Source organism: Ranitomeya imitator, chromosome 2 (assembly GCF_032444005.1).
Source record: "Ranitomeya imitator isolate aRanImi1 chromosome 2, aRanImi1.pri, whole genome shotgun sequence".
NCBI classification, from domain to species: Eukaryota; Metazoa; Chordata; class Amphibia; order Anura; family Dendrobatidae; genus Ranitomeya; species Ranitomeya imitator.
The window spans coordinates 240,749,167-240,777,037 of record NC_091283.1 but is presented as its reverse complement, the minus strand read 5'-3'; the positions used below and the strand labels follow the sequence as shown (position 1 = coordinate 240,777,037).

The 27,871-nt window shown below is 43.3% G+C and overlaps 1 protein-coding gene across 1 annotated transcript; it reads left to right on the top strand.

Moving 5' to 3' along the window:
- LOC138662851 (gastrula zinc finger protein XlCGF57.1-like) lies at positions 1–27,871 on the top strand. The gene is made up of 6 exons (XM_069748830.1): positions 1–170; positions 300–479; positions 554–677; positions 761–858; positions 1,057–1,147; positions 24,753–27,871. The coding sequence occupies exons 1-6, from the start codon at positions 93–95 to the stop codon at positions 25,859–25,861; spliced, it is 1,680 nt and encodes a 559-aa protein (XP_069604931.1). The 5' UTR covers positions 1–92; the 3' UTR covers positions 25,862–27,871.

Genomic DNA, 27,871 nt, shown 5'->3' with positions numbered 1-27,871 from the left:
CGGCTCATCTTCTCATTCAGGTCTCTACAATATCGGATCCTCTCAGTGAAGATCTTCTACAAAAGAAAATTTTCCTGATTTACCCATCAAAGATGGATATGGACAGAGACAAGATGGCGGAGAGGATATTACACCTCACCCTAGAGATCCTCTTCCGGCTTACTGGAGAGGTGAGAGATTCTGATGACGTCACATTACATCATTCTTATCTATGGGAATAACAGATGGACAGAACTGGAGAGGTGAGGACTCTGGAAATGTCTGTAGTGAGATTTGTTAATGTGTCTCTCCATTACCAGGATTACACAGTGGTGAAGAAGACCTCTAGTGATCGCTGTCAGGATCCTGTGTCCGAGGGATGGGGAAGACCCCTGAGCCCAATCACGGGGCCTCCACCTCACCCCCTGATCCATGAGGACATCAATGACCAGAAGATCCTAGAACTCATCTACAAGATGATTGAGCTGCTGACTGGAGAGGTGACACTGCTGGGACATTATACAGTAATGCTATGAAGGGATCGGGGGGATGACGGTATCATTGTATGTGTCAGGTTCCTATAAGGTGTCAGGATGTCGCTGTCTATTTCTCCATGGAGGAGTGGGAGTATTTAGAAGGACACAGAGATCTGTACAAGAACGTCATAATGGAGGTTCCCCAGTCCCTCACATCTCCAGGTAATAGACAGGACTAAATACACACGGCCTATAATCATCTGTATGTAAAGAATGAATTCACTCCCTGTATGTGTTTCCTCCAGATCTATCCAGTAAGATGACAACACCAGAGAGATGTTCCCGTCCTCTTTTTCCAAAAGACTGCAAGCAAGAAGATCCCAATTCTCCTCAGGATCATCAGGTAGATGGAGAAAAGGTGTCAGGAGATCTCCCCTATGATGTGTAGACGTCGGTGAAGGTCTTGTGCTCAGTCTTGTTTTATCCACCAGTATTATATGTTTTATACTTGTGTAATGAGAACGGTGGAGATGGCAGGATTAGAGCTGGTCATAGATGTGACTTCTCCATCTGTCGGTGACTTTTACAATATTTGTTTCAGGGTGAAGATCTGACCCATATTAACACTACAGAGACATATGTGAGGGGGGATGAGTGGTGTAAAGAGGAGATTCCTACATATGGCTACCCAGGTGAGTAGTGACCACTAAATGCAGAGAGGTCACAGATTCTTCTCATCACCGGCTGTGGCTGCTTTATCGGTGATGTAGTCCGGCCGTATTACCATGATCACCATTTTGCCTCTAGACCACAACATTCTCCTCCACCCAAAACTGTTCAAATGACTTTGGGCATTGAAATCCTTTTTCTATAGAACTTACAACCTGGAGGATCCACCTACCCCCTGGTATTACTGTGAGGGGTGATCCCTTAAAGCGAGATCTATATGATTGCTTGTACCTGACTATCAGAACCCTGTCAGCACCGACGTGCTGCCACGGCTGAGCAGGGTGACTCACCCACACTGTGGGAGATCCCGGGGTCAGATGGCACATGGAAAGCTCAGGCAGATAGGACCTGCGCAGAGAGCTAAAGGTAGAAGAAAACAGAAGGACCTACGATCATGTGACCACAAGGGGGCGGGGCTTAGCATCCTGCTACTGTAGATAAGTGCAGCATTCTACAGGCACCCTGAAATAGAGGAAAAGAAAACTCAAGTCGTACAAACGGGGGTCAGACACAGAGAGGGCGGCGCGGTACAGAAGGGACGAGCAGAGAATAGTCAGAACGTAAGCAAATAGTCATACACAGAGATGGCAGCGCAGTACAAAAGGGACAGACAGAACTCTAAACGGGGACAGAACCAGATCAGAACCAGACAAGCATAAATTAGCACAGGCACCAAGCACAGGCACAAAATACAGGCACAACAGGGTCACACACACTCGGCCAAGAGTCAGAGTATAAGCGACAGAGGATGGCTCCACAATGAGGCTATAAAAAGCCTCCCAAAATCCCAGAGTGAGGCCATCCAAGTTAACCCTAAAACCACCTAATCCCAGAAACTCAGCAGACCATGACACTGACCCAATATAGGCCGAGTGCACGCTAAGGCTACTTTCACACTTGCGTCAGTACGGGTCCGTCGCTATGCGTTGGGCCGATGTACCGACGCACGTTGTGAAATTTGTGCACGACATGGGCAGCGGATGCAGTTTTTCAACGCATCCGCTGCCCATTCTGAAGTCCGGGGAGGTGGGGGCGGAGTTTTGGCTGCACATGCGCGGTAAAAAATGGCGGACGCGACGGTCAAAATAACGTTCACTTGAACGTTTTTTCGTGCCGATGGTCCGCCAAAACATGACGGATCCGTTGAATGACGGATGTGATGTGTGGCCATCCGTCGCTAATGCAAGTCTATGGGCAAAAAACGCATCCTGCAGGCACATTTGCAGGATCCTTTTTTTGCCCAAAACGACGGATTGCGACGGATTGAAAAAAAACGTAAGTGTGAAAGTAGCCTTAAAGAGTCACACCGAGCACAGAGTTAGATGTATACTCCTTTCTCAGCAAAGGATTGCACACAACTGAAGTTTATTCTCTAGACCAGGGGTCCCCAACTCCAGTCCTCAAGGCCCACCAACAGGTCATGTTTTCAGGATTTCCTTTGCATTGCACAAGTGATGAAATTATTACCTGGGCAAGACTAAGGAAATCCTGAAAACATGACATGTTGGTGGGCCTTGAGGACTGGAGTTGGGGACCCCTGCTCTAGACAAAGAGACAGGAAATGGGTGTCACACAATCTTCTGAGTAGCCAGTGTCAGTCTATCATAGGTCCATTTCAACTTCACTTCCATATATGGTATCCAGTATCTTAGCTTCTGCATTCCAAGAATTCCTTCCAGGGTGTTGCCTGAAGACAGTCGCCATCTTGGTACACCATATCTGAACTGACTTATATAAGGTTTAATAATTGATTTCATTAGCCATTCTCTCCTTCATATTATAAGATGCTGATCATTACCTGCCCAGATCTGTAAACTATAAAGCCAAATGACAGCATACGTAGAATGTGCTGACAAGGTAGAAAATCACCTGAAGAAAAATATTATGATGGTCCTGTGAGATAAAGCGGAGGGTAATGATGCTGTTGGCTTCCTAGAACCCTGAGATCTTATCGGAGGAATCTCCCTTCTCTCCCTTCTGTGCTGCTGAATGTGATCATATGGTCCCTACAAGACCAGGTCCAGTCTTTCTGGCCAAACTTGACTTTTATGATCGACAACATTAAATGTGCAGTGAGGCCAAGTGTGAATTTCTGGACAATAACAGAGTTTCCTTTTATCCGGACTTTTCAATTTGTATTAAAACCGAATAACTTTAAGGAGGATTGTGATGATCTACATAAACCCATCACACCAGTGCCATGATATATCTCTGAGCTGTACGTGGCTGATGGCTGTAATATACATTTATTCCCGCCTGCAGGAGATGTGTTGGCTCCAGCCCTGGTTTCATGGATTCACTCCACCTCATAAATTACATTGTTTCTGATCCTAAGAAATTCAGATTACTGCACAATCTCTCCTGAAATGGGGAGCGATATTATTTTCTCTAATCTTCTGGTCAGGATTCACAGTAGCTCCATGGTCCACCATAAATGAATGCAACTCTGGTTTACTGCTGTGTAATCTGTATTTGTAGTTTTCAGTTAATGAGATTCTTGTGCTCTGGGGTGGGGCTGTGGGCGGGGCTTTATGTGGTGCTCTGGGGCGGGGTTGTGGGTGGGGCTTTATGTGGTGCTCTGGGGCGGGGCTGTTAGTGGGGCTTTATGTGGTGTTCTGATTACATATTCATCTGTATTGGCTTATGACAGGTCGCTGATCCTTCACTGACCTGCCCCCCATTTTTACATAATGCATATAATAGTGTTGATATTATTGTTGATAATGTCTATAATATTGTGGCTATTGAGAGGCTTAGAAAAAAAATTACTTCCAGCAAAATGAGTTATAAGCCAATACAGATGAATATGTAATCAGAGCACCACAAAGCCCCGCACACAGCCCCGCCCCAGAGCACCATAAAGCCCCACCCTAGAGTTTGCGAATCTCATTAACTGCACAGTCCTGCTGACAGGTTCCCTTTAAGACATCTCCGCTCTGCACTATTCTACACAGTTCTCTTTAAATGTGTAATATTTCTTCTTGAAACTCATCTGACAGAAAATATTGGAGCTTCCGATAGTTTAGATTGTGAAGCCACCGAGCCCCGTGCTCTAATTCCCCCAGAGAGGTTTCACCACTAGCTGCTCATTTATTACTGATGGAGACTGTTCAGTTTGAGCATTTCAGTAGATGTTATTGTCTATAGTCAGTTTTTGATTACAGTAGTGTCCAGAATCCTCTGATTTATCCTCTTCCCGCAGCCAGTTTTGTGTTCTTAATCCGGCCCCATTTTTACAATCTGACGTGGTCACTTTATGTGGTGATAACTTTGGAATTATTCACAAAGGATAATAGAAAACAAATGGATCTTACAAATTATTTTCCAACTTCTCACAATACCCTACATACGATTGTACACTACTCTCTGGGCACATGGCCGTGTTCAGAAGGGAAGGAGCGCCATTTAGCTGTTTGAATGCAGATCTAGCTGGAATAGTTTGCAGACACAATGTATTGGGAGCACTGTTCGTGGTCAACTGGCAGCTCAAAAGATCTCCACCGTGAACATGCTTGGCACTATCTTCTCTGCTTTCCATATCCCAAGGATTGCCTTGCTCATCGCCCTTTAACACCATTACATGGATCTGGACTTACACTGGGACCCCTAGGTTTGGACCATGGTGTTACCTGCTATTCTGTGGTATTAGATGGCAAGAAGAATAGTCAGGTAGAAGGGTCAGAACCAGAAGGACAGAATACAGAATCAGAAGACACAAGAGTAGTCAGTAAACGGGCCACGGTCACAACAGGAAACAACTACACAAGCCACAAGCTGAGCACAGAGGACTGAACCAGAGAAGAACAGCGCTGTTTCTGGCAGATTCCGCCCATGTGCTTTGAGCTTTAGTAGGGTGTGGTACTTTCCAATTGGCTGAAGTAGGGAGCAGATTACTGCAGCTGGACAGCAGGAACAGATCCCAGATGAGATTGGACACACCATATGCAGAAGCCCTAATATGACTAAATGATAGAAAGCCAGAATAGTCGAAATCCCCAGAAAGTGATTCTATTTTATAAATTAATTCACTGAGGGTTATAATCTATACATATGTGGTCAAAATGACAGAAAAACCCACAATGGTGACAGAAATAATTTGAATCTGACAAAAGTATTAAGAAATAAAAGATCTATGAAAATGAACAATTGAAATTCAGGTATTGCTTTTCAGCCATGCTTCCACAGAATTTAAAAAAAAAATAAAACTCATGTAATAAGCCTGGGGTCTAAGGGGTATCGTTTCTCCTTATGGAGAGTGACATACCATCTCTGGCTTGTCAAGGTAAGGAGGCTTATTCGCCGTGCAATGCTTCTCTGGGAAATATAATATGCAAATTGCCTCTTCTGAGAAAAAAGAGGACTTAAACTCTATAGCGCCATGGGTTGATTGTGACTTGTAGGATCGCTACTTCCAACAGGTGGCGCTATAGAGTTTAAGCCCTCTTTTTTTCCTCAGAAGAGGCAATTTGCATATTATATTTCCCAGAGGAGCATTGCACGGCGAATAAGCCTCCTTACCTTGACAAGCCAGAGATGGTATGTCACTCTCCATAAGGAGAAATGATACCCTTTAGACCCCAGTCCAGAGCCTCTCACCTAGCCAAATTAGTTCTCATGCTTCGCACTGACGAGGGCCAACAGCCCGAAACACCGTGTCTGCGAATTGAGATACTTATTTGGCTTTTATCCTAAGTCATATTGCACGACTCATTAAAGGGTTGATTGTGACTTGTAGGATCGCTACTTCCAACAGGTGGCGCTATAGAGTTTAAGTCCTCTTTTTCTCAGAAGAGGCAATTTGCATGTTATAGGCCTGGACAGAAATGATGGTACCCCTGAAAATAATGTGACAAAGAGACATGTTAAATCGCGGTGTGTCCATTAACTAGCATCACAGGTGTCTACACTCTTGAAATTAGTGAGTGGCCTGTATATAGGGCTACAGATACTCACTCTGCTGTTTGGTGACATGGTGTGTATCATACCCAACATGGATCAGGGGAAGCGAAGGAAAGAGTTGTCTCAGGAGATTAGAAAGAAAGTTATAGACAAATATGTTAAAGGTAAAAGTTATAAGACCATCTCCAAGCAGCTTGATGTTCCTGTGACTACAGTTGCACATATTATTCAGAAATGTAAGATCCATAGGACTGTAGCCAACCTCCCTGGACGTGGCCACAAGAGGAAAGTTGATGACAAATAATACGAATGGTAACAGAGGAGCCCAGAAAAACTTCTAAATAGATTTAATGTGAGCTTCAAGCTCAAGGAACATCAGTGTCAGATCGTACCATCCGTCATTTTATGAGCCAAAGTGGACTTCATGGGAGATGACCAAGGAGGACACCATTGTTGAAAAAAAATCATAAAAAAAGCCAGACTGGAATTTGCCAAACTATATGTTGACAAGCCACAAAGCTTCTGGGAGACTGTCCTATGGACAGATGGGACAAAAATTAAACTTTTTGGCAAGGCACATGAGCTCTATGTTCACAGAGGGAAAATGAAGCAAGAAAAGAACACTGTCCCTACTGTGAAACATGGAGGAGGCTCTGTTATGTTCTGTGGCTGCTTTGCTGCATCTGGCACAGGGTGTCTAGAATCTGTGCAGGGTACAATGAAATCTCAAGACTATCAAGGGATTCCAGAGAGAAATGTGCTGCTCAGTGTCAGAATGCTTGGTCTCAGTCGCAGGTCATGGATCTTGCAACAGGATAATGACTAAAGACACCCAAGAATGGCTAAGAAAGAAACATTGGTCTATTCTGAAGTGGCCTTCTATGAGCCCAGACCTAAATCCTATTGAGCATCTTTGGAAAGAGCTGAAACATGCCGTCTGGAAAAGGCAACCTTCAAACACGAGAACTGGAGCAGTTTGCTTTTGAGGAGCGGCCAAAATACCTGTTGAGAGGTGCAGAAGTCTCATTGACAGTTACAGGAATCATTTGATTGCAGTTATTGCCTCAAAAGGTTGTGCAGCAAAATATTAACCCTTTTGGCACCAGAGTCCTGTTTTTGCCTTTGTGACTGGGCCAATTTTTTCAATTCTGACCAGTGTTTATTTATGAGGTCATAGCTCTAAAACGCTTCAATGAATCCTTGTGATTCTGAGATTATTTTCTTGTGACACATTGTACATTATGATAGTGGTAAAATTTCTTTGATATAACTTGCGTTTATTTGTTAAAAAAATGGAAATTTGGCGAAAATTTTTGCAATTTTCAAAATTTTAATTTTTATGCTTTTAAATCAGTCATATCATACAAAATAGTTAATAAATAACATTTCCCACATGTCTACTTTACATCAGCACAATATTGGAAGCACATTTTTTTTGTTAGGAAGCTATAAGGGTTAAAATTTGACCAGCAATTTCTCATTTTTACAACAAAATTTGCAAAACCATTTTTTAGGGACCACCTCATCACATTTGAGGTGAATTTGGGGGGGTCGATATGACAGAAAACACCCAAAAGTGACACCATTCTAAAATCTGCACCTCTTGAATGTGGTTCTGAGCACCTTGAGAAGTTTATTAACCCTTCAGGTGCTTCACAGGAATGAATGGAATGTGGAAGGAAAAAATGAACATTTACTTTTCTTTTACAAATTTTATTTTAGACTTAATTTTTTTTACTTTTGTAAGGGTAACAGGAGAAAATGGACTATACATTTTGTTTTGCTATTTCTCCTGAGCATGCTGATACCCCATATGTGGGGGAAATCTACTGTTTGGGCGCATGGCAGGGATCAGAAGGGAAGGAGCGGCATTTGACTTTTGAATATAAAATATGTTGGAATAATTAGCGTTTGCCATGTCGCGTTTGGAGAGCCCCTGATGTGCCTAAACAGTGGAAACCCCCCACAAGTGACACCTTTTTGGAAACTGTACCCCTTAGGGAACTTATCTGGATGTGTATTGAGCACCTTGAACCCACAGGTGCTTCACAGAAGTTTATAGTGTAGAGCCGTGGAAATAAAAATAAAATTTTTTTCACAAATCTTTTTATGTCCATATTTTGCATTTTCATAATGGTAACAGGAGAAATTGCTCCATACAATTTGTTATGCAATTTCTCCTGAGCACGCTGATACCTCATATGTAGGGAAATACTACTGTTTGGGTGCACGGCAGAGCTTGGAAAGGAAGGAGCGCCATATTGGAGAGCAAATTTTGCTCGAATTGTTTGTGGGTGACATGTCACATTGTAAGAGCCCCTGACGTGTTTAAACAGTGAAAACCCCCAACAAGTGACCCCATTTTGGAAACTAGACCCTCATGGATCTAGATGTGTGGTGGGCACTTTGAATCCCCAAATCTTTCACAGAAGTTAATTACGTAGAGCTGTGAAAATAAAAAAATCATATTTTTTCACAAACAATTATCTTTTTGCCCTTAATTTTTTTCCAAAGGATAACAAGAGAAATTGGACGTCAAAAGTTGTTGTGCAATTTGTTCTGAGTATGCTGACATCCCATACGTGAGGGTAAACCACTGTTTGGGTGCATAGCAGAGCTCAGAAGGGAAGGAGCACCATATTGGGGAGCAGATTTTGCTGGAATTGTTTGTGGTGACATGTCACATTGTCAGAGCCCCTGAGGTGCCAGAACAGCACAAGCCCCAAAAAGTGACTGCATTTTACAAAATACTTCCCTGAATGAATTCTTCTAGTGGTGCAGTGAGCATACTGACACCACAGCTGTTCCATAGAAAATTAATAACATTTTTACCATTAAAATGTTGTTTTAACCCCAGATTTTACATTGGAAAATAGGTAGATAGGTGAATGGTCACTATACCCATAGATGAATTCCCAGAGGGATGTCATTTCCAAAATGGGGTCACTTCAGGGGGCATTCTGCTGTTATGGCGCTTTGGAGAGTCGCTAAATGCCGCTTAGTGCCAGAACAACAGAATCCCCCCTGAAGTGACCCCATTTTGGAAATGACACCCCTCTGGTTATTCATCTATGGATATAGTGACCATTTTCACTACATGGATGATTTCCAAAAACACGTAGTGGAAGTTTTAGAGCAAAAATTGCAAACATATCATTGTAGTGCCCAATATACAGGTCCTTCTCAAAAAATTTGCATATAGTGTTAAATTTCATTATTTACCATAATGTAATGATTACAATTAAACTTTCATATATTATAGATTCATTATCCACCAACTGAAATTTGTCACGTCTTTTATTGTTTTAATACTGATGATTTTGGCATACAACTCCTGATAACCCAAAAAACCTGTCTCAATAAATTAGCATATTTCACCCATCCAATCAAATAAAAGTGTTTTTTAATAACAAACAAAAAAACCATCAAATAATAATGTTCAGTTATGCACTCAATACTTGGTCGGGAATCCTTTGGCAGAAATGACTGCTTCAATGCGGCGTGGCATGGAGGCAATCAGCCTGTGACACTGCTGAGATGTTATGGAGGCCCAGGATGCTTCAATAGCGGCCTTAAGCTCATCCAGAGTGTTGGGTCTTGCGTCTCTCAACTTTCTCTTCACAATATCCCACAGATTCTCTATGGGGTTCAGGTCAGGAGAGTTGGCAGGCCAATTGAGCACAGTAATACCATGGTCAGTAAACCATTTACCAGTGGTTTTGGCACTGTGAGCAGGTGCCAGGTCGTGCTGAAAAATGAAATCTTCATCTCCATAAAGCATTTCAGCCGATGGAAGCATGAAGTGCTCCAAAATCTCCTGATAGCTAGCTGCATTGACCCTACCCTTGATGAAACACAGTGGACCAACACCAGCAGCTGACATGGCACCCCACACCATCACTGACTGTGGGTACTTGACACTGGACTTCAGGCATTTTGGCATTTCCTTCTCCCCAGTCTTCCTCCAGACTCTGGCACCTTGATTTCCGAATGACATGCAAAATTTGCTTTCATCAGAAAAAAGGACTTGGGACCACTTAGCAACAGTCCAGTGCTGCTTCTCTGTAGCCCATTTCGGCACCTGTAGCCCATTTCCTGCACACACCTGTGCACGGTGGCTCTGGATGTTTCCACACCAGACTCAGTCCACTGCTTCCTCAGGTTCCCCAAGGTCTGGAATCGGTCCTTCTCCACAATCTTCCTCAGGGTCCGGTCTCCTCTTCTCGTTGTACAGCGTTTTCTGCCACATTGTTTCCTTCCAACAGACTTACCATTGAGGTGCCTTGATACAGCACTCTGGGAACAGCCTATTTGTTGAGAAATTTCTTTCTGGGTCTTACCCTCTTGCTTGAGGGTGTCAATGATGGCCTTCTTGACATCTGTCAGGTCGCTAGTCTTACCCATGATGGGGGTTTTGAGTAATGAACCAGGCAGGGAGTTTATAAAAGCCTCAGGTATCTTTTGCATGTGTTTAGAGTTAATTAGTTGATTCAGAAGATTAGGGTAATAGGTCGTTTAGAGAATCTTTTCTTGATATGCTAATTTATTGAGACAGGTTTTTTGGGTTATCAGGAGTTGTATGCCAAAATCATCAGTATTAAAACAATAAAAGACGTGACAAATTTCAGTTGGTGGATAATGAATCTATAATATATGAAAGTTTAATTGTAATCATTACATTATGGTAAATAATGAAATTTAACACTATATGCTAATTTTTTGAGAAGGACCTGTATTGTGCCCAGCTTGTATCTCTGGAGACATCCCCCCACCGGCCCCCGGAAATTGTTAGGTCAGCTCTACTCAGATGTGTCTGTCAGTAAATAAACCAAATGCTTGACTGTCAAAACAGTTTAAGCTGGGTTCACACTGAGTTAACAGCAGCCTGTTCAACACATACGTTAACGGGCTGCTGTTAACGCAAGTGCCGACTTGTCACATCGCTAGCGCAGATAGAGCATCTGCTAGCTCTATCTGTGCTAGCAGTGACCCGGAAACACTGCAGCCCGCGTCCCAGGGTCTGTCACTCAATGACGGCACATGGCTAGTGCACACCCATTGTGGGCGGGCGCTAGTGATGCGTCCGACATAGAACTTAATGGCGGCGTTAACAGGCTACGTTATGCCGCGGTGTAACGTAGTCTGTCTAACGGATGCCACAGATGCAGTGTGAACCCAGCCTTAATAACGTGATTCTGTGTGGAAGATTGTAAATCAGTCATGGAGGCATAAGGCTGGCATTGATGGGCATTGTGGGCAATAATAGCGGGTATCATGCCTCATTCCTCTCTTGGAACATACACGACATCTTCTCTGGGGGTTCTTTCTTGTTTCAGTTGCTGGAGTGAGTGCAATAAAATGTCGCTCAGTGAGTTCTGACATCTTCAGATTCTAAAGGATTGGTCGGGACAAAATTTTCAAAAACAAGAATTTCAATGAGGTACCAAGAGGTTGCAGTCCAATAAGCTTTATTGCAAAATCTTCATTAAAAGCATGGAGAACCGAGAATAGAAAAATGGCATAAATAGCAGGGGTCCCAGACACCGTTTTTTGCCCCTTAGTCATAACCTAGTGTTATACCAGTGAGTCAGAGTTTATATAAAACGCCCCATCACATGGTTCAGTAATTTCACACCCACAACATTAAAACTCTTTTACTAGTACAAAAATACAAACTTAAACCCAACAATATGCTGCTGTCATTATACACAGTCAAGAGGTCATTGAACAATATTAATAACACAATATTCTATCTGCGCTTATTTACACCGGTGGGACAGGTGGTCTCCATCATCGGGATCCAATGGGTTTCTCGGCTAAGGAGTTTGTGTCACCAAGCTCCGCCCCTTCTGGGCTTACTGACCCTTTCTATTCCGAAAAACTGGAAACCGCTCAGATCACCGCCGTGTACTTGAAAAAAATGTCTATACGTTGGAGGGATTAGGTCTCTGATCACTGATCCCTGAGGGGCTCACTGAGGCTGCCGGAGGTCTCGTGTTGTGCAGCCGATGTAGGAGAGATCACAGATACTGCAGGTACCCATGTATATGACATATACTGCTGCAGCTAAAGAAAACTTTAGTAGACAACCAACACGTTCTTACAGGACCATCCATTACCAGACTAGGAAGGGTGGGAGCTCTCCTTGTGGAGAATAAACCCCCTCCTGAAGAATACTCTCCAGTATTCTACATGGCTACCTGCAGTATCTGTGACCTCTCCTATATCGGCTACACAACACGAGACCTCCGGCATCCTCAGTGAGCCCCTCAGTGATCCAGAGACCTAATCCCTTTAATGTATCCAAACATTTTATCAAGTGCACGGCGGTGATCTGAGTGGTTTCCAGTTTTTCGGAATGGAAAGGGTCAGCGAGCCCAGAAGGGGCAGAGATGGCGACAAAAACCTCTTGGCCGAGAAACCCATTGGATCCCGATGAAGGAGACCACCTGTCCCACCAGTGTAGATAAGCACAGATAGAATTGACTGTATAATGACAGCAGCATATTGTTGGTTTAAAGGGAACCTGTCACCCCCCTCAGGCACTTGTAACTAAAAGAGCCACCTTGTGCAGCACTAATGCTGCATTCTGACAAGGTGGCTTTTTAGTTACAAACGCTTGTACATGCTGAAATGAACACTTATAAAATGTGCCCCCACATACCCTGAATCCGTCCTGGGGGCGGGACTTTCCTTCCTAATGAGACACAGCACAGCCGTCGCTCTGGGCCTGTGTGCGCTGCCTCCTCTTGCTGCATTTTCGTTCCCAGCGCCTGCGCTGTAAGTTGTTTTTTTTTCCGGGCATGCGCAGTTGCGCTGCCCTTCGTACTTACAGCGCAGGCACCGGGGATGATAATGCAGGAAGAGGAGGTGGCGCACACAGGCCCGGAGTACCGAAAAATTAATTGGTCCAAAATTTTCCACCTCCACATTTATATCAGGAATGGCATTAAAATTAGGGATGAATGGAGTAGCCGAATCCGAAGCCTCCCATCTGGGAAATGCTACATCAAGAGGCAAAGCCCCTTGGACATTGGTGTGCGCCAATTCACGAGCATTAGGGACAGCGCTAGTACTGGGCATTGTTCCCTGAGTTGGAGACATTTCTCCAGAAGCGCTATTTGTCCTTCCTGTTGTACTGGTCCTTGTGTGTGAGGATGGACCAGTATCACTGCTCATTTCTGAGCTATCACTGTCACTGCTACTAAAGCCCTCAAAATCCACATCGCCTCCTGACACTGCACTTTCTTCACTGTCAGAACATAAAAGTGCAAAAGCCTCCTCTGCCCTTTTATTCGTTTTTTATTATTTCCAGAAATAGAAAACTCTGATGTGATGTGACCAAATTATTGGGGAGACAATTGAGAAAAGCCTAATTCTTTAGCCTAACCCTAACTTTAGAATAAACTCTAACCCTAACTTTAGCCTAACAGTAACCCTCACAATAACCCTAACTTTAGAATAAACCCTAAATTTAGTGTTATGATCCGGTGACCTTGGAGCAGCATGAAAACTTTCACTGGAGTAGGTGGTAACTATACTGACCGCAAATCCTGATCTTAACACCGCAACTAGAAGTAGCCGTGGGGTGTGCCTAACAAACCCTAGACACCTCGTCACAGCTGGAGGACTAGATACCCCTATAGATAGAAATAGGAATACTACCTTGCCTCAGAGCAGAACCCCAAAGGATAGGCTGCCCCCCACAAATATTGGCTGTGAGTAGGAGAGAAGACCAACACAGGCAGAAAATAGGATTTAGCACAAGAGGCAACTCTAGCTAAAATAGGAAAGGATAGGACAGAGTTACTGTGCGGTCAGTATTAAAACCCTTCCAAAAATATCCACAGCAGAATATACAAAAAATTCCTCCATCTAACTAAAGACGTGAACGTATATCTGCAACTCCAGAGACTCCTACACTCAGAGTAGGAATACAATAAAAAAACAAGCACACAGCTTGTGTGCCATAGAAAAAGAAACAGACACTTATCTTTGCTGAATTGGCAGCTAAGCAGGAGAAGCCAGACAGAGATCCAACACTTCCCAAGAAACATTGACAACTGGCAAGGACTAATGAATCCTGCAAACCTAAATACCCCTGTCAGAATTGCAATCAGCAGATACACCTGTCCAGGACTGCAGCCCAGAGACAACTGCATTACCACCTGCAACCACCGGAGGGAGCCCAAAAGCAGAATTCACAACAGTATTCCCCCCCCCCTTGAGGAGGAGTCACCGAACCCTCACCAGAGCCTCCAGGCCGATCAAGATGAGCCAGATGAAAGGCACGAACCAAATCAGCGGCATGGACATCAGAGGCAAAAACCCAAGAATTATCCTCCTGGCCATAACCCTTCCATTTGACAAGGTACTGAAGCTTCCGCCTCGAAAAACAGGAATCCAAAATCTTCTCAACAACATATTCCAACTCCCCATCAACCAACACAGGGGCCGGAGGATCAACAGAGGGAACAACGGGCTCCACATATTTCCGCAATAAAGATCTATGGAAGACATTATAGATCGCAAAAGAGGCCGGAAGCGCCAGTCGAAAAGACACCGGATTAATAATCTCAGAAATCCTATAAGGACCAATAAACCGAGGCTTAAACTTAGGAGAAGAAACCTTCATAGGAACATGACGGGAAAACAACCAGACCAGATCCCCAACCCGAAGCCGGGAACCAACACACCGACGACGGTTAGCAAAACGTTGAGCCTCCTCCTGAGACAACACCAAATTGTCCACCACATGAGCCCAAATCTGCTGCAACCTGTCAACCACAGAATCCACACCAGGACAGTTAGAAGGCTCAACCTGCCTAGAAGAAAAACGAGGATGAAAACCAAAATTACAAAAGAAAGGCGAAACCAAAGTAGCCGAACTAGCCCGATTATTAAGGGCAAACTCGGCCAATAGCAAGAAAGCCACCCAATCATCCTGATCAGCAGACACAAAGCATCTCAAATAAGTCTCCAAAGTCTGATTAGTTCGCTTGGTCTGACCATTTGTCTGAGGATGAAACGCAGAAGAAAAAGACAAATCAATGCCCAGCCTAGCACAAAAGGCCCGCCAAAACCTAGAAACAAACTGGGAACCTCTGTTGGACACAATATTCTCCGGAATACCATGCAAACGGACCACATGCTGAAAAAAACAAATAAAAACCAAATCCGAAGAGGAAGGCAATTTAGGCAAAGGCACCAAATGAACCATCTTAGAGAACCGGTCACAAACAACCCAGGTAACCGACATCCTCTGGGAAACAGGAAGATCGGAAATAAAATCCATAGAAATATGTGTCCAGGGCCTCTCAGGGACCGGCAATGGCAAAAGCAACCCACTAGCACGGGAACAACAAGGCTTGGCCCACGCACAAGTCCCGCAGGACTGCACAAAAGAACGCACATCACGCGACAAAGAAGGCCACCAAAAGGACCTACCAACCAAGTCTCTGGTACCAAAAATGCCAGTATGACCAGCTAACACGGAACAGTGAACCTCAGAAATCACTCTACTTGTCCATCTGTCAGGAACAAACAGTTTCCCCACAGGACAGCGGTCAGGTTTGTCAGCCTGAAATTCCTGAAGAACGTGTCGTAAATCAGGGGAAATGGCAGAAAGGACCACCCCTTCTTTCAGAATAGGGTTGAGCGACTTTTACTTTTATAGGATCGGGTCGGATTTCACGAAACCCGACTTTTTCAAAAGTCGGGTCGAGTGAAATCGTCCGATCCTATAGAAAAGTCGGGGTCGGGGTCGGCCGAAACACGAAACCCAATGCAGTGTATTGGGTTTCTAATGGTTCCCAGGGTCTGATATTAATGTGTAAAATAAAGAATAAAAATAAAAAATATTGCTATACTCACCCTCGGACGCGCCCTGGTTGTAACCCGCAGCCTTCCTTCCTAAGAATCAGCGCTTGAAGGACCTTTCGATGACGTCACGGCTTCTGATTGGTCGCGTGAGCGGTCACATGGGCGTCACGCGACCAATCAGAAGCCGTGACGTCATCGAAAGGTCCTTCAAGCGCTGATTCTTAGGAAGGAAGGCTCCCGGTTACAACCAGGGCGCGTCCGAGGGTGAGTATAGCAATATTTTTTATTTTTATTCTTTATTTTACACTTAAATCTGAATTCCGATACCAATTCCCGATATCTTAAACATATCGGGAATCGGTATCGGAATTCCGATTCCAGATTCAGAAGATCGCCGACTTCATGGCCGACCCCACACAGGGGTCGGGTCGGGTTTCATGAAACCCGACTTTGCCAAAAGTCGGCGACTTCTGAAAATGGCCGACCCGTTTCGCTCAACCCTATTTCAGAATACTGACCGGTTCTAAGACCTCAGGAGAATCAGGCAAAAAAACTCCTAGAGAGGGCATCAGCCTTAATGTTCTTAGAACCCAGAAGGTACGAGACCACGAAATCAAAACAGGAAAAAAACAAGGACCATCGAGCCTGTCTAGGATTCCACCGTTTGGCAGACTCGAGGTAAATCAAATTCTTATGATCGGTCAAGACCACAATACGGTGCTTAGCTCCCTCAAGCCAATGTCGCCACTCCTCAAACGCCCACTTCATAGCCAACAACTCCCAATTGCCGACATCATAATTGCGTTCAGCAGGCGAAAACTTACCGGAAAAGAAGGCACACGGTTTCATTAAGGAACCAACAGGATCCCTCTGAGATAAAACGGCCCCTGCCCCAATCTCAGAAGCATCAACCTCAACCTGAAACGGAAGAGAAACATCCGGTTGGTGCAACACCAGAGCAGAAGTAAATCGACGTTTAAGCTCCTGAAAGGCAGAGGCAGCCGCAGAGGACCAATTTGCCACATCAGCGCCTTTCTTCGTCAAATCGGTCAAGGGTTTAACCACGCTGGAAAAATTAGCAATGAAACGGCGATAAAAATTTGCAAAACCCCAAAATTTCTGAAGGCTCTTCACGGATGTGGGCTGAATCCAATCATGAATGGCCTGAACCTTAACCGGATCCATCTCTATAGACGAGGGAGAAAAAATAAAGCCCAAAAAAGAAACCTTCTGCACCCCAAAGAGACACTTAGACCCTTTCACAAACAGGGCATTGTCACGAAGGATCTGAAATACCATCCTGACTAGGGTTGAGCGACTTTTCTTTTTATAGGATCGGGTCGGGTTTCACGAAACCTGACTTTTTCAAAAGTCGTGTCGAGTGAAATCGGCCGATCCTATAGAAAAGTCGGGGTCAGGGTCGGCCGAAACACAAAACCCAATGCAGTGCATTGGGTTTCTAATGGTTCCCAGGGTCTGAAGGAGAGGAAACTCTCCTTCAGGCCCTGGGATCCATATTTAAGTGTAAAATTAAGAATCAAAATAAAAAATATTGATATACTTACCCTCGGACGCGCCCTGGTTCTAACCGGCAGTCTTCCTTCCTAAGAATGAGCGCCTGAAGGACCTTCGATGACGTCGCGGCTTGTGATTGGTCGCGTGAGCGGTCACATGGGCGTCATGCGACCAATCACAAGCCGCGACGTCATCTAAGGTCCTTCAGGCGCTGATTCTTAGGAAGGAAGGCTGCGGGTTAGAACCAGGGCGCGTCCGAGGGTGAGTATATACCTATTAGGAATATACTCACCCTCGGACACGCCCTCGGATGCTTCCTTCCTAAGAATTAGCGCCTGAAGGACCTTAGATGACGTCGCGGCTTGTGATTGGTCGCGTGACCGCCCATGTGACCGCTCACGTGACCAATCACAAGCCGCGACGTCCTCGAAGGCCCTTCAGGCGCTCAATCTTAGGAAGGAAGGCTGCCGGTAAGAACCAGGGCGCGTCCGAGGGTGAGTATATCAATATGTTTTTTTTTTTATTCTTTATTTTCCACTTAAATATGAATTCCGATACCGATTCCCGATATCTTAAACATATCGGAACTCTGTATCGGAATTCCGATTCCAGATCAGAAGATCGCCGACCTCTTGGCCGACCCCACACAGGGGTCGGGTTTCATGCAACCCGACTTTGCCAAAAGTCGGCGACTTCTTAATCTGTCCGACCTGTTTCGCTCAACCCTAATCCTGACCTGTTCCACATGAGACTCCCAATCATCGGAAAAAATCAAAATATCGTTCAAATATACAATCAAGAACTTATCAATATAAGTCCGGAAAATATCATGCATGAAGGACTGAAAAACAGATGGAGCATTAGTGAGCCCGAATGGCATCACAAGGTATTCAAAATGGCCTTCGGGCGTGTTAAACGCAGTTTTCTGTTGTGAATTCTGCTTTTGGGCTCCCTCCGGTGGTTGTAAATGGTAATGCAGTTGTCCCTGGGCTGCAGTCTTGCACAGGTGTATCTACTGATTACAATTCTGACTGGGGTATTTAGGTTTTCTGGACTCATTACTCCTGGCCAGTTGTCAATGTTTCTTGGGAAGTGTTGGATCTCTCCTGGTCTCTCCTGCTTAGCTGCTATTTCAGCAAAGATAAGTGTCTGTTTCTTTTCCTGTGGCACATATGCAGTGTGCTTATTTTCAGTGCTGTTCGTTTGTTTTTCTATTGTCCAGTTTAGACTGTGTCAGTGTTTTCTCAGTCTGGTTGGATTCTCTAGAGTTGCAGATATACGCTCCACACCTTTAGTTAGGTGGTGGAGTTAATTTTTGTATTTTCTGCTGTGGATGTTTTGGAAGGATTTTATTGCTGACCGTTTAATGTCCTGTCCTATCCTATTTATCTAGAAGTGGCCTCTTTTGCTAGATCCTGTTTTCTGCCTGAGTTTGTCTTTTCCTCTACTACTCACAGTCATTATTTGTGGGGGGCTGCCTATCCTTTGGGGTTCTGCTCTGAGGCAAGATAGTATTCCTATTTCCATCTTTAGGGATATTTAGTTCTCCGGCTGTGTCGAGGTGTCTAGGTTTTGTCAGGCACACCCCACGGCTACTTCCAGTTGCGGTGATAAGATCAGGGTTTGCGGTCAGTATAGTTACCACCTACTCCAGTGTAAGTTTTCATGCTGCTCCAAGGTCACCTGATCATAACAGTTTTCCATTCATCACCCTGCTTAATACAAACAAGATTATATGCCCCCCGAAGGTCAATCTTCGTAAACCAACTAGCTCCCTTAATCCTAGCAAACAAATCGGTAAGCAAACGTAAAGGGTATTGAAACTTACAAACAGAAGGACTGTATATTACAGCATATGTTATAATATTAGGGTCAGAAATGGCGCACTCAATACTATAAGAAGGTGCTCAGAAGGAAAAAATGAATCAAAGAAGAAAATAACCTTCGGCACTCAATAAAATCCACAATAGCTTCAATTTTTCCAACTTTCAACAAGATAGATTTATTATGGAACAGCCGATCAATAACAGACATCAATTTCCAACGTTTCGACAACTTATGTCTTTTTCAAGGAAGTCTATATACAGAAAAAACATGAATATTCCATCAAAAATTAAGATAAAATAAAATACATTATCTGGCTAAATAAATCCTAAAACAGAAAAGAACTCAAAATAAAAAACGGGGAAGAGACAAATATAACAACTAAGGAAACATATCACCATATGTATATATATTAGAAAAAGGAAAAAATCTGAACACTGTTCATATAGAATATGTAGATAATATAAGATCCAACCGAAATCCATAGGTAAGTGAGGAGGAACAGGAAGAAAAAAAACACAGATAATAGACATGTAGTGAAACATAGAATCCAGCCCCAGAGTAATATATCTTATTTATAGAAAACATATATCATATAACACTGGTGACCCATCTAAAGGATATAGCTGCATGCAAAGAACATGTTGCGATCCAAGAAGTGTAGCACCCCGCCAAGAAAAGAAACAGAAAAAAAAAAAGAACTCCAACAAAAGAAAAAGACTCTCTGTACCTGTAGGGAGTAATCACTGCCTATTGAAACCATAAGCAGAATCTGCTATGCAAGGAGGCGGCAGCTTAAGCTATGCATAAAAGAGAAATAAATCGAGTATGGGAGGGTGCACCAAATAGAGAAACCAATAGTCCGACCGAGTGTGTATATTACCTCTGATAGCGGTGAAATCGGCGTGCGTCCGGTAATCAGGAGGGCGGTGTGAGGAATGAACCTCCAAGCAGGTTTAAAAGCCGTAAGTCAGTGAGGTAATCGTAACGTAATATCCGGTCACGAGGGTGGAAGGAGAACTTCTAATACTACGCCTGCGCAATCGAACCACAGAGCGCATTATGTAGCAGGTCCGGGGACAGGGGATTCCCCAGGCAGGAAAACAACCAGCGCGTGCGCATTCGAGACAAATCTATGTAACAGCATATGTACCTGCGCTTAGCCTAACAGGGTACTATAGTAAACATACACGATGGGTGATTACCTGGTGTGTGGAGAGAATAATAGAGAGTCCGTCTAGGGCGTGTATGACACCGCTGGGATTACTCGTATGCAGGGACTAGAGTGGGAAATGATACAAAAATGATAATAATGTCAAAGTATAAAGATAAAATCGCAAATAGTGGGCCACTAAGAATAAAATAATAAAAATATTAGAAGCACAAACGAAAAAATCTGGACTCTGCAGTACTGTTAGGTACCTATATAGCAAGACTCTCATGTAGAGTTATAAAACATTAAGGATGGGGGGCTAGTGAACTAACACCCTGGGCAGTGCACAACCTGACATAAATAGTATGTGTACATACGTAACTCCAATGAGTGCTGCAGGTATATAGCAAGTGGAAATTCAGTACCTGTCATGTGAGTTACCACAAGGAGGAATCAGATAGGAGTTGCACTAAAGATGTCCGTAACTTGTTAGTATGGTAGCAGAGTAGAAGCGTTTTACTTAGCTTAGTTAAGCGTAGTCTTGAGCAGTCCTCAGGCGGCACATGCAGGTGCCGTCCCGGCCGGTGACGAGCGCTCGTGCGGCCTGTGTAGAGTCCTGTACGATGCTGTGCAGGACCTGCGGTGACGTTCGTGTCACGTGCTCATGAGTCACGTGGTGCCCTGGATGATGCTACGGTGCGCTGTGGGAGCCAAAAACCAATGCTTTTCGGAAAAGCTTCGGTTTCCTTCATCACCCGCAGCTACCATTATCCATCTCATTAGCGCCGCTAGTATATATACTAGGGTATAGAAACTTGACCGTGATTTTATACAAGAGGCGATTATCAATACAGGGTCTCAAGGAACCATCTTTTTTTAGCAACAAAAAAGAACCCCACTCCCAACGGTGAAGAAGATGGCCGAATATGCCCTTTCTCCAAAGACTCCTTAATATAGCTCCGCATGGCGGTATGTTCAGGCACAGATAGGTTGAAAAGTCGACCATTAGGAAACTTACAGCCTGGAATCAAGTCAATAGCACAATCGCAGTCCCTGTGCGGTGGAAGGAAACTGGACTTGGGCTCATCAAATACATCCTGAAAATCAGACAAAAACTCTGGAATTTCAGAAGAGGAAGAAGAGGAGATTGACATCAAAGGAACATCATTATGAACCCCCTGACAACCCCAACTAGTCACAGACATGGACTTCCAATCCAACACAGGATTATGTACCTGCAACCACGGAAAACCCAGCACGATAGCATCATGCAAATTATGCAACACCAGAAATCGACAATCTTCCTGATGGGCTGGCGCCATGCGCATGGTCACCTGTGTCCAAAACTGGGGCTTGTTTTTAGCCAAGGGTGTAGCATCAATGCCCCTTAAAGGAATAGGGTTCTGCAAAGGCTGCAAGGGAAAACCACAACGCCTGGCAAACCCAAAGTCCATTAAGTTCAAGGCGGCGCCTGAATCCACAAACGCCATGACAGAAAATGATGACAATGAGCAGATCAAGATAACAGATATTTAGGTTGTACAGTACTGATGGTAAATGAACTAGCGATCCTCTTTGTCCGCTTAGGGCAGACTGAAATGACATGAGAAGCGTCACCACAATAATAACACAACCTTTTCTGACGTCTGAATCCTTGTCGTTCCGTTCTAGACAGAATCCTATCACACTGCATTGGCTCAGGAATCTGCTCTGAGGACAATGCCACAGCGCGCACAGTTCTGCGCTCCCGCAAGCGCCGGTCAATCTGAATGGCCAGAGACATAGAATCACTCAGACCGGAAGGCGTGGGAAACCCCACCATAACATCTTTAACGGATTCAGAAAGACCCTTTCTGAAAATTGCCGCCAAAGCATCATTATTCCATTTACTCAACACAGACCATTTTCTGAATTTCTGACAATACAATTCTGCTGCCTCTTGACCCTGAGACAGGGCCAACAGGGTCTTCTCAGCTTGATCCACAGAATTAGGTTCATCATATAATAATCCTAAAGCCTGAAAAAAGGAGTCTACATTAAGCAAAGCCGGATTCCCAGATTCCAGGGAAAACGCCCAATCCTGCGGGTCGCCACGCAGCAGGGAGATGACGATTTTAACCTGCTGAATGGAATCACCAGAGGATCGAGGTGTCAAAGCAAAAAACAGTTTACAGTTGTTTTTAAAACTCAAAAATTTGGACCTGTCACCAAAAAACAAGTCAGGAGTAGGAATCTTCGGTTCTAAAACAGGAGTCTGAACAATATAATTAGAAATATCCTGTACCCTAGCAGCAAGCTGGTCTACACGAGAAGCTAATTCCTGAACATTCATGCTAGCACTAGGCTCCTCAGCCACCCAGAGATAAAGAGGGAAGAGAAGATAAAGCAGACTGAAGAAAAAAAAATGGCTCAACACCTTTCTTCCCTTCTTCTGAGATGCATTTAACTCATTATGGGCCAGTTGTACTGTTATGATCCGGTGACCTTGGAGCGGCATGAAAACTTTCACTGGAGTAGGTGGTAACTATACTGACCGCAAATCCTGATCTTAACACCGCAACTAGAAGTAGCCGTGGTGTGTACCTAACAAACCCTAGACACCTCGTCACAGCCGGAGGACTAGATACCCCTATAGATAGAAATAGGAATACTACCTTGCCTCAGAGCAGAACCCCAAAGGATAGGCAGCCCCCCACAAATATTGGCTGTGAGTAGGAGAGGAGACAAACACAGGCAGAAAACAGGATTTAGCACAAGAGGTCACTCTAGCTAAAATAGGAAAGGATAGGACAGAGTTACTGTGCGGTCAGTATTAAAACCCTTCCAAAAATATCCACAGCAGATTATACAAAAAATTCCTCCATCTAACTAAAGACGTGGAATGTATATCTGCAACTCCAGAGACTCCTACACTCAGAGCGTGAATACAATCAAAAAACAAGCACACAGCTTGTGTGCCATAGAAAAAGAAACAGACACTTATCTTTGCTGAATTGGCAGCTAAGCAGGAAAAGCCAGACAGAGATCCAACACTTCCCAAGAAACATTGACAACTGGCAAGGACTAATGAGTCCTGCAAACCTAAATACCCCAGTCAGAATTGCAATCAGCAGATACACCTGTCCAGGACTGCAGCCCAGAGACAACTGCATTACCACCTACAACCACCGGAGGGAGGCCAAAAGCAGAATTCACAACAATTTAGCCTAACATTAACCCTAATTTTAGACTAATACTAACCTTAACTATAGCACTAACCCTAACCTGCCTTATCTGTTTTTTCTACTGTATAGCAAAATCGCTGACTCACAGCTGTTGCCAGCAGTATTTGTAACACTGTTTCTCCTCTAATCTCTCACTGACAGGAGATCTTAGGAGAAACGGCGTTTTTATGAGGCAGATCGCCCGAGAGAGTTCGTTGCTACAACCAACTTCCCTAGTGATTGGTCTCATTGGCTGACGTCATCAGGACCTGAACCAATCAGGTCTCGATGATGCGGTCACGAAGCGCTTGAGTTAAGGGTACCATCATTTCTATCCAGGCCTATTTCATGAGGTTTTTTAAAAATTCTGTGAAAGCATGGTTTAAAAGCAATGTCTGACTTTCATTTGTTCATTTTCATAGATTTTTGATTTATTGTTATTTTTCAGATTCAAGTTATTTCTGTGACCATTGTGGGTTTTTCTGTCATTAAACGAGGGGTGCCAACAATATAGACCATGTGTGTAGGGGGAATGAATATTTTGACTCCACAGCCACTTTCTGGAAATTAGCACGAAGTGGATATTGGAGAGTGAAAAGTACACATTTGTCATTTTATTACCCAGCCCATAGTCCTCAGATTGTGCTCCAGGAGACGCACACCTCAAATTAAGTGGATTCTTCTCACTATAATATTGCTAAATACAGGGGTCATAAATGTTGTTTGAGCACAGTGCAAGACACAGAAGTGAGAGTGGATTTTTATGGATTGGTGTATTGAAATGCTGTTGCTTTTCAACAGCCTTTGAGCCACTAATAGTGTTGGAACCTCTGTTTTTCCATTGACAGATGATGGACCTAAGTGGGGACTTGTTTTTGTGAGATGAGAATTGGTATTATTTTCGCCTACATAACATTGATTGTTTTTTTTTTTATTCGATATTTGGGAGGCAGAATGAACAAACAGTTGAACACCACGCATTACTGGTTCATCCAACACTGTTTTCTGTTAGACTGTGAACTGTCAAGGTCTTGGTGAATAATTAAAGTTTTTTTACATAGCTTGCCATTTTTATGGACAGTTTGAGTAGAAATGTTAAAAAATATAAAACTCGGATATTTTATTAAAAAATATATATTTTTTTTATCTTAGAAGATGACTGTGCCAGGAGATCAGAGGGACAGCTGACCTCTTCAATTTTTAAATCTGATGATCTTGAGATGCTACAAGATACAACTGAAGTAATTGCTGTTACTCCAGATATATCATCTTCCATTCACAGCAAAGATCTGTCATCTGATCCCATGAATCAGGTCCCAACTTCTAATTCATTACTGACTACTAAGGAAAATCAAAGTCACAAAAGAGGCATTAAAAAACAAACTGCTCCTAAAGTAAAGAAGTCATTTTCATGTTCAGAATGTGGGAAATGTTTTAACAAGAAATCATATTTTGTTAGACACCTAAGAATCCACACAGGGGAGAAGCCTTTTTCCTGTTCAGAATGTGGAAAATGTTTTAACCAGAAAGTGCATCTTGTTAGCCATCAGAGTAGTCACACAGGGGAGAAGCCTTTTTCCTGTTCAGAATGTGGGAAATGTTTTGCATGTAAATCACTGCTTGCTACTCACCATAGAACTCACACAGGGGAGAAGCCTTTTTGCTGTTCAGAATGTGGGAAACGTTTTACCTACAAAGGGAGTTTTGATGAACACCAAAGAATCCACACAGGAGAGAAGCCTTTTTCCTGTTCAGAATGTGGGAAATGTTTTAACTGGTTAGGGCATCTTGCTAGACACCATAGAACTCACACAGGGGAGAAGCCTTTTTCCTGTTCAGAATGTGGAAAATGTTTTAACCAGAAAGGGCATCTTGTTAAACACCATAGAACTCACACAGGGAAGAAGCCTTTTTCCTGTTCAGAATGTGGGAAATATTTTAACCAGAAAGCGCTTCTTGTTAGCCATCAGAGACGTCACACAGGGGAGAAGCCTTTTTCATGTACAGAATGTGGGAAATGTTTTCACCGTAAATCAAATTTAGCTAATCACCATAGAACTCACACAGGGGAGAAGCCTTTTTCCTGTTCAGAATGTGGGAAATGTTTTAATCGGTTAGGGCATGTTGTTAGTCACCATAGAACTCACACAGGGGAGAAGCCTTTTTCTTGTTCAGAATGTGGGAAATGTTTTAAATGGAAAGTGCTTCTTGTTAAACATCAGCACAGTCACAAAGGGGAGAAGCCTTTTTCATTTTCTTAATGTGGGAAATATTTTACTTGAAAATCAACTGTTAATAAACATCAGAGACGTCACATAGGGGAGAAGCCTTTTATATGTTCATAATGTTGGAATAGTTTTAACCAAAATTGAATCTTCTTAAATGGGTTGTCTCTTGTCATTCCTCATGTTTGCTGACAAAAGGATAAAACTAAACTTTATTAATTCCAAATGTAAAACTATACCGATAAATCACCCCCTGGAGGTTAGTCAGTAGGTGACTAATAGAAAAAACGTGTACCCCACAGTTCAGTATATAGGGTGAAGTGATGTATACACACTCACTCTCCAAGCCTCTCATTTCTATGGGTTTCATCGTCCTCACCAAAGGCGACTCATCAGGAGACTATTTAATATTGACCTATATTGAAGCGAGTCTAGACAAAAAAAACCTAAAGTCATGTATCATGTTATCCGAAACAGTCAGAAAACCAGCCACATATTGGCAGATCCCAGACCTCAAACTATGTACTGCATCAGTTTATAAGCCACTCCAGTGTCAGGAATAGATAGTATGTGAAAATACAGTATAATTCTTGTGTTTTTCTCCTATAGGGACTGCCCTAGTTTGGTATTGTAACAGCTGTTAATTAGTAGTGCAGACAAATTGTCCTAGACTAAACTCCGTTTTCACACGGCCCAATATGTACCACTCAGGGAAAACTTACCTGCTCCAAAGATCAATAGCAGCTTGTAACTAATGGCTATGCTGCGGTCTGTCTAGGAATGAGTGCAATATCGTTATAAAGGCTAGGGATGTGTGCAATCATAATGTCTGGAAGATCTGTGCTATTATTTAGTATGAATATGGAGATTAATCTCTGAAAGTTAAGTGTTCCCTGAGCGGTATATACTGTATTTTCATATACTGTCTATTCCTGACACTGGAGTGGTGTATAAACTTACGAAGTGTATAGTTTGAGGTCTGTGATCTGCCAATATGTGACTAGTTTTCTGACTGTTTCGGATAACATGATACATGATTTTAGGGTTTTCTTCATCTAGTCCCGCTTGAATATAGTTCAATATTAAATAGTCTCCTGATGAATGAATCCAATGAATATTCATTTATCTTAAGTAGTGTGTAGTATGATATATATAATTTTTTTTTTAAACGATTTCAACACTCCAATTAACTAATATGAACTATAGAGATATTGATATTGGTTTCATTACATAATATTCAGTATAGCCTAAAGGTACCTTCGCACTCAGCGACTTTACAATGGGAACGACAACGATCCGTGACATTGCAGCGTCCTGGATAGCGATCTCGTTGTGTTTGACACACAGCAGCGATCTGGATCCTGCTGTGATATCGCTGGTCGGAGCTAGAAGTCCAGAACTTTATTTGGTCATCAGATCGGTGTGTATCGTCGTGTTTGACAGCAAAAGCAACGATGCCACCAATGTTTTACATAGAGCTAACGACCTGTGAGAACGATAAGTGAGTGGCCGTTACGTCACTGGATCGCTCCTGCATCGTTCTGGAGCTGCCGTGTTTGACGTCTTTACAGCGACCTAAACAGCGACGCTGCAGCTATCGGCTCGTTGTCTATATAGCTGCAGCGTCGCTGAGTGTGACGGTACCTTTACTGTATGGAGTCCACAGAAGGTCATTTAGGCTTAAACGACCCTTCAGGCAGAAGGTCAGTCTAAACAAAGGAATGTAAATGACCCGGTAATTTACACTTCTCTTCAAAGATGAGAGCCAGGTGAAAAGATCTTCACAGGAGATCTTTATGCTAATTGGAGGCTTCAGTACACATACCATGGTATAGATCAAAGCCTTCAGATAACGTTGAATAGACAGTTTTTTTAATATATAAATGAGGAGAGGGAGAGGTTGGAAGAGAGAAGGGACAGAGAGAGACACCAGGCTGATTGACTCCTACCATTCCAATGTAATGTATGATTTTATTGATTATGTGCTATTTTGAGTGACTGTTTATAGTTATTATCTTTTATTAAGTAAATTCATTTTTTTTGTTC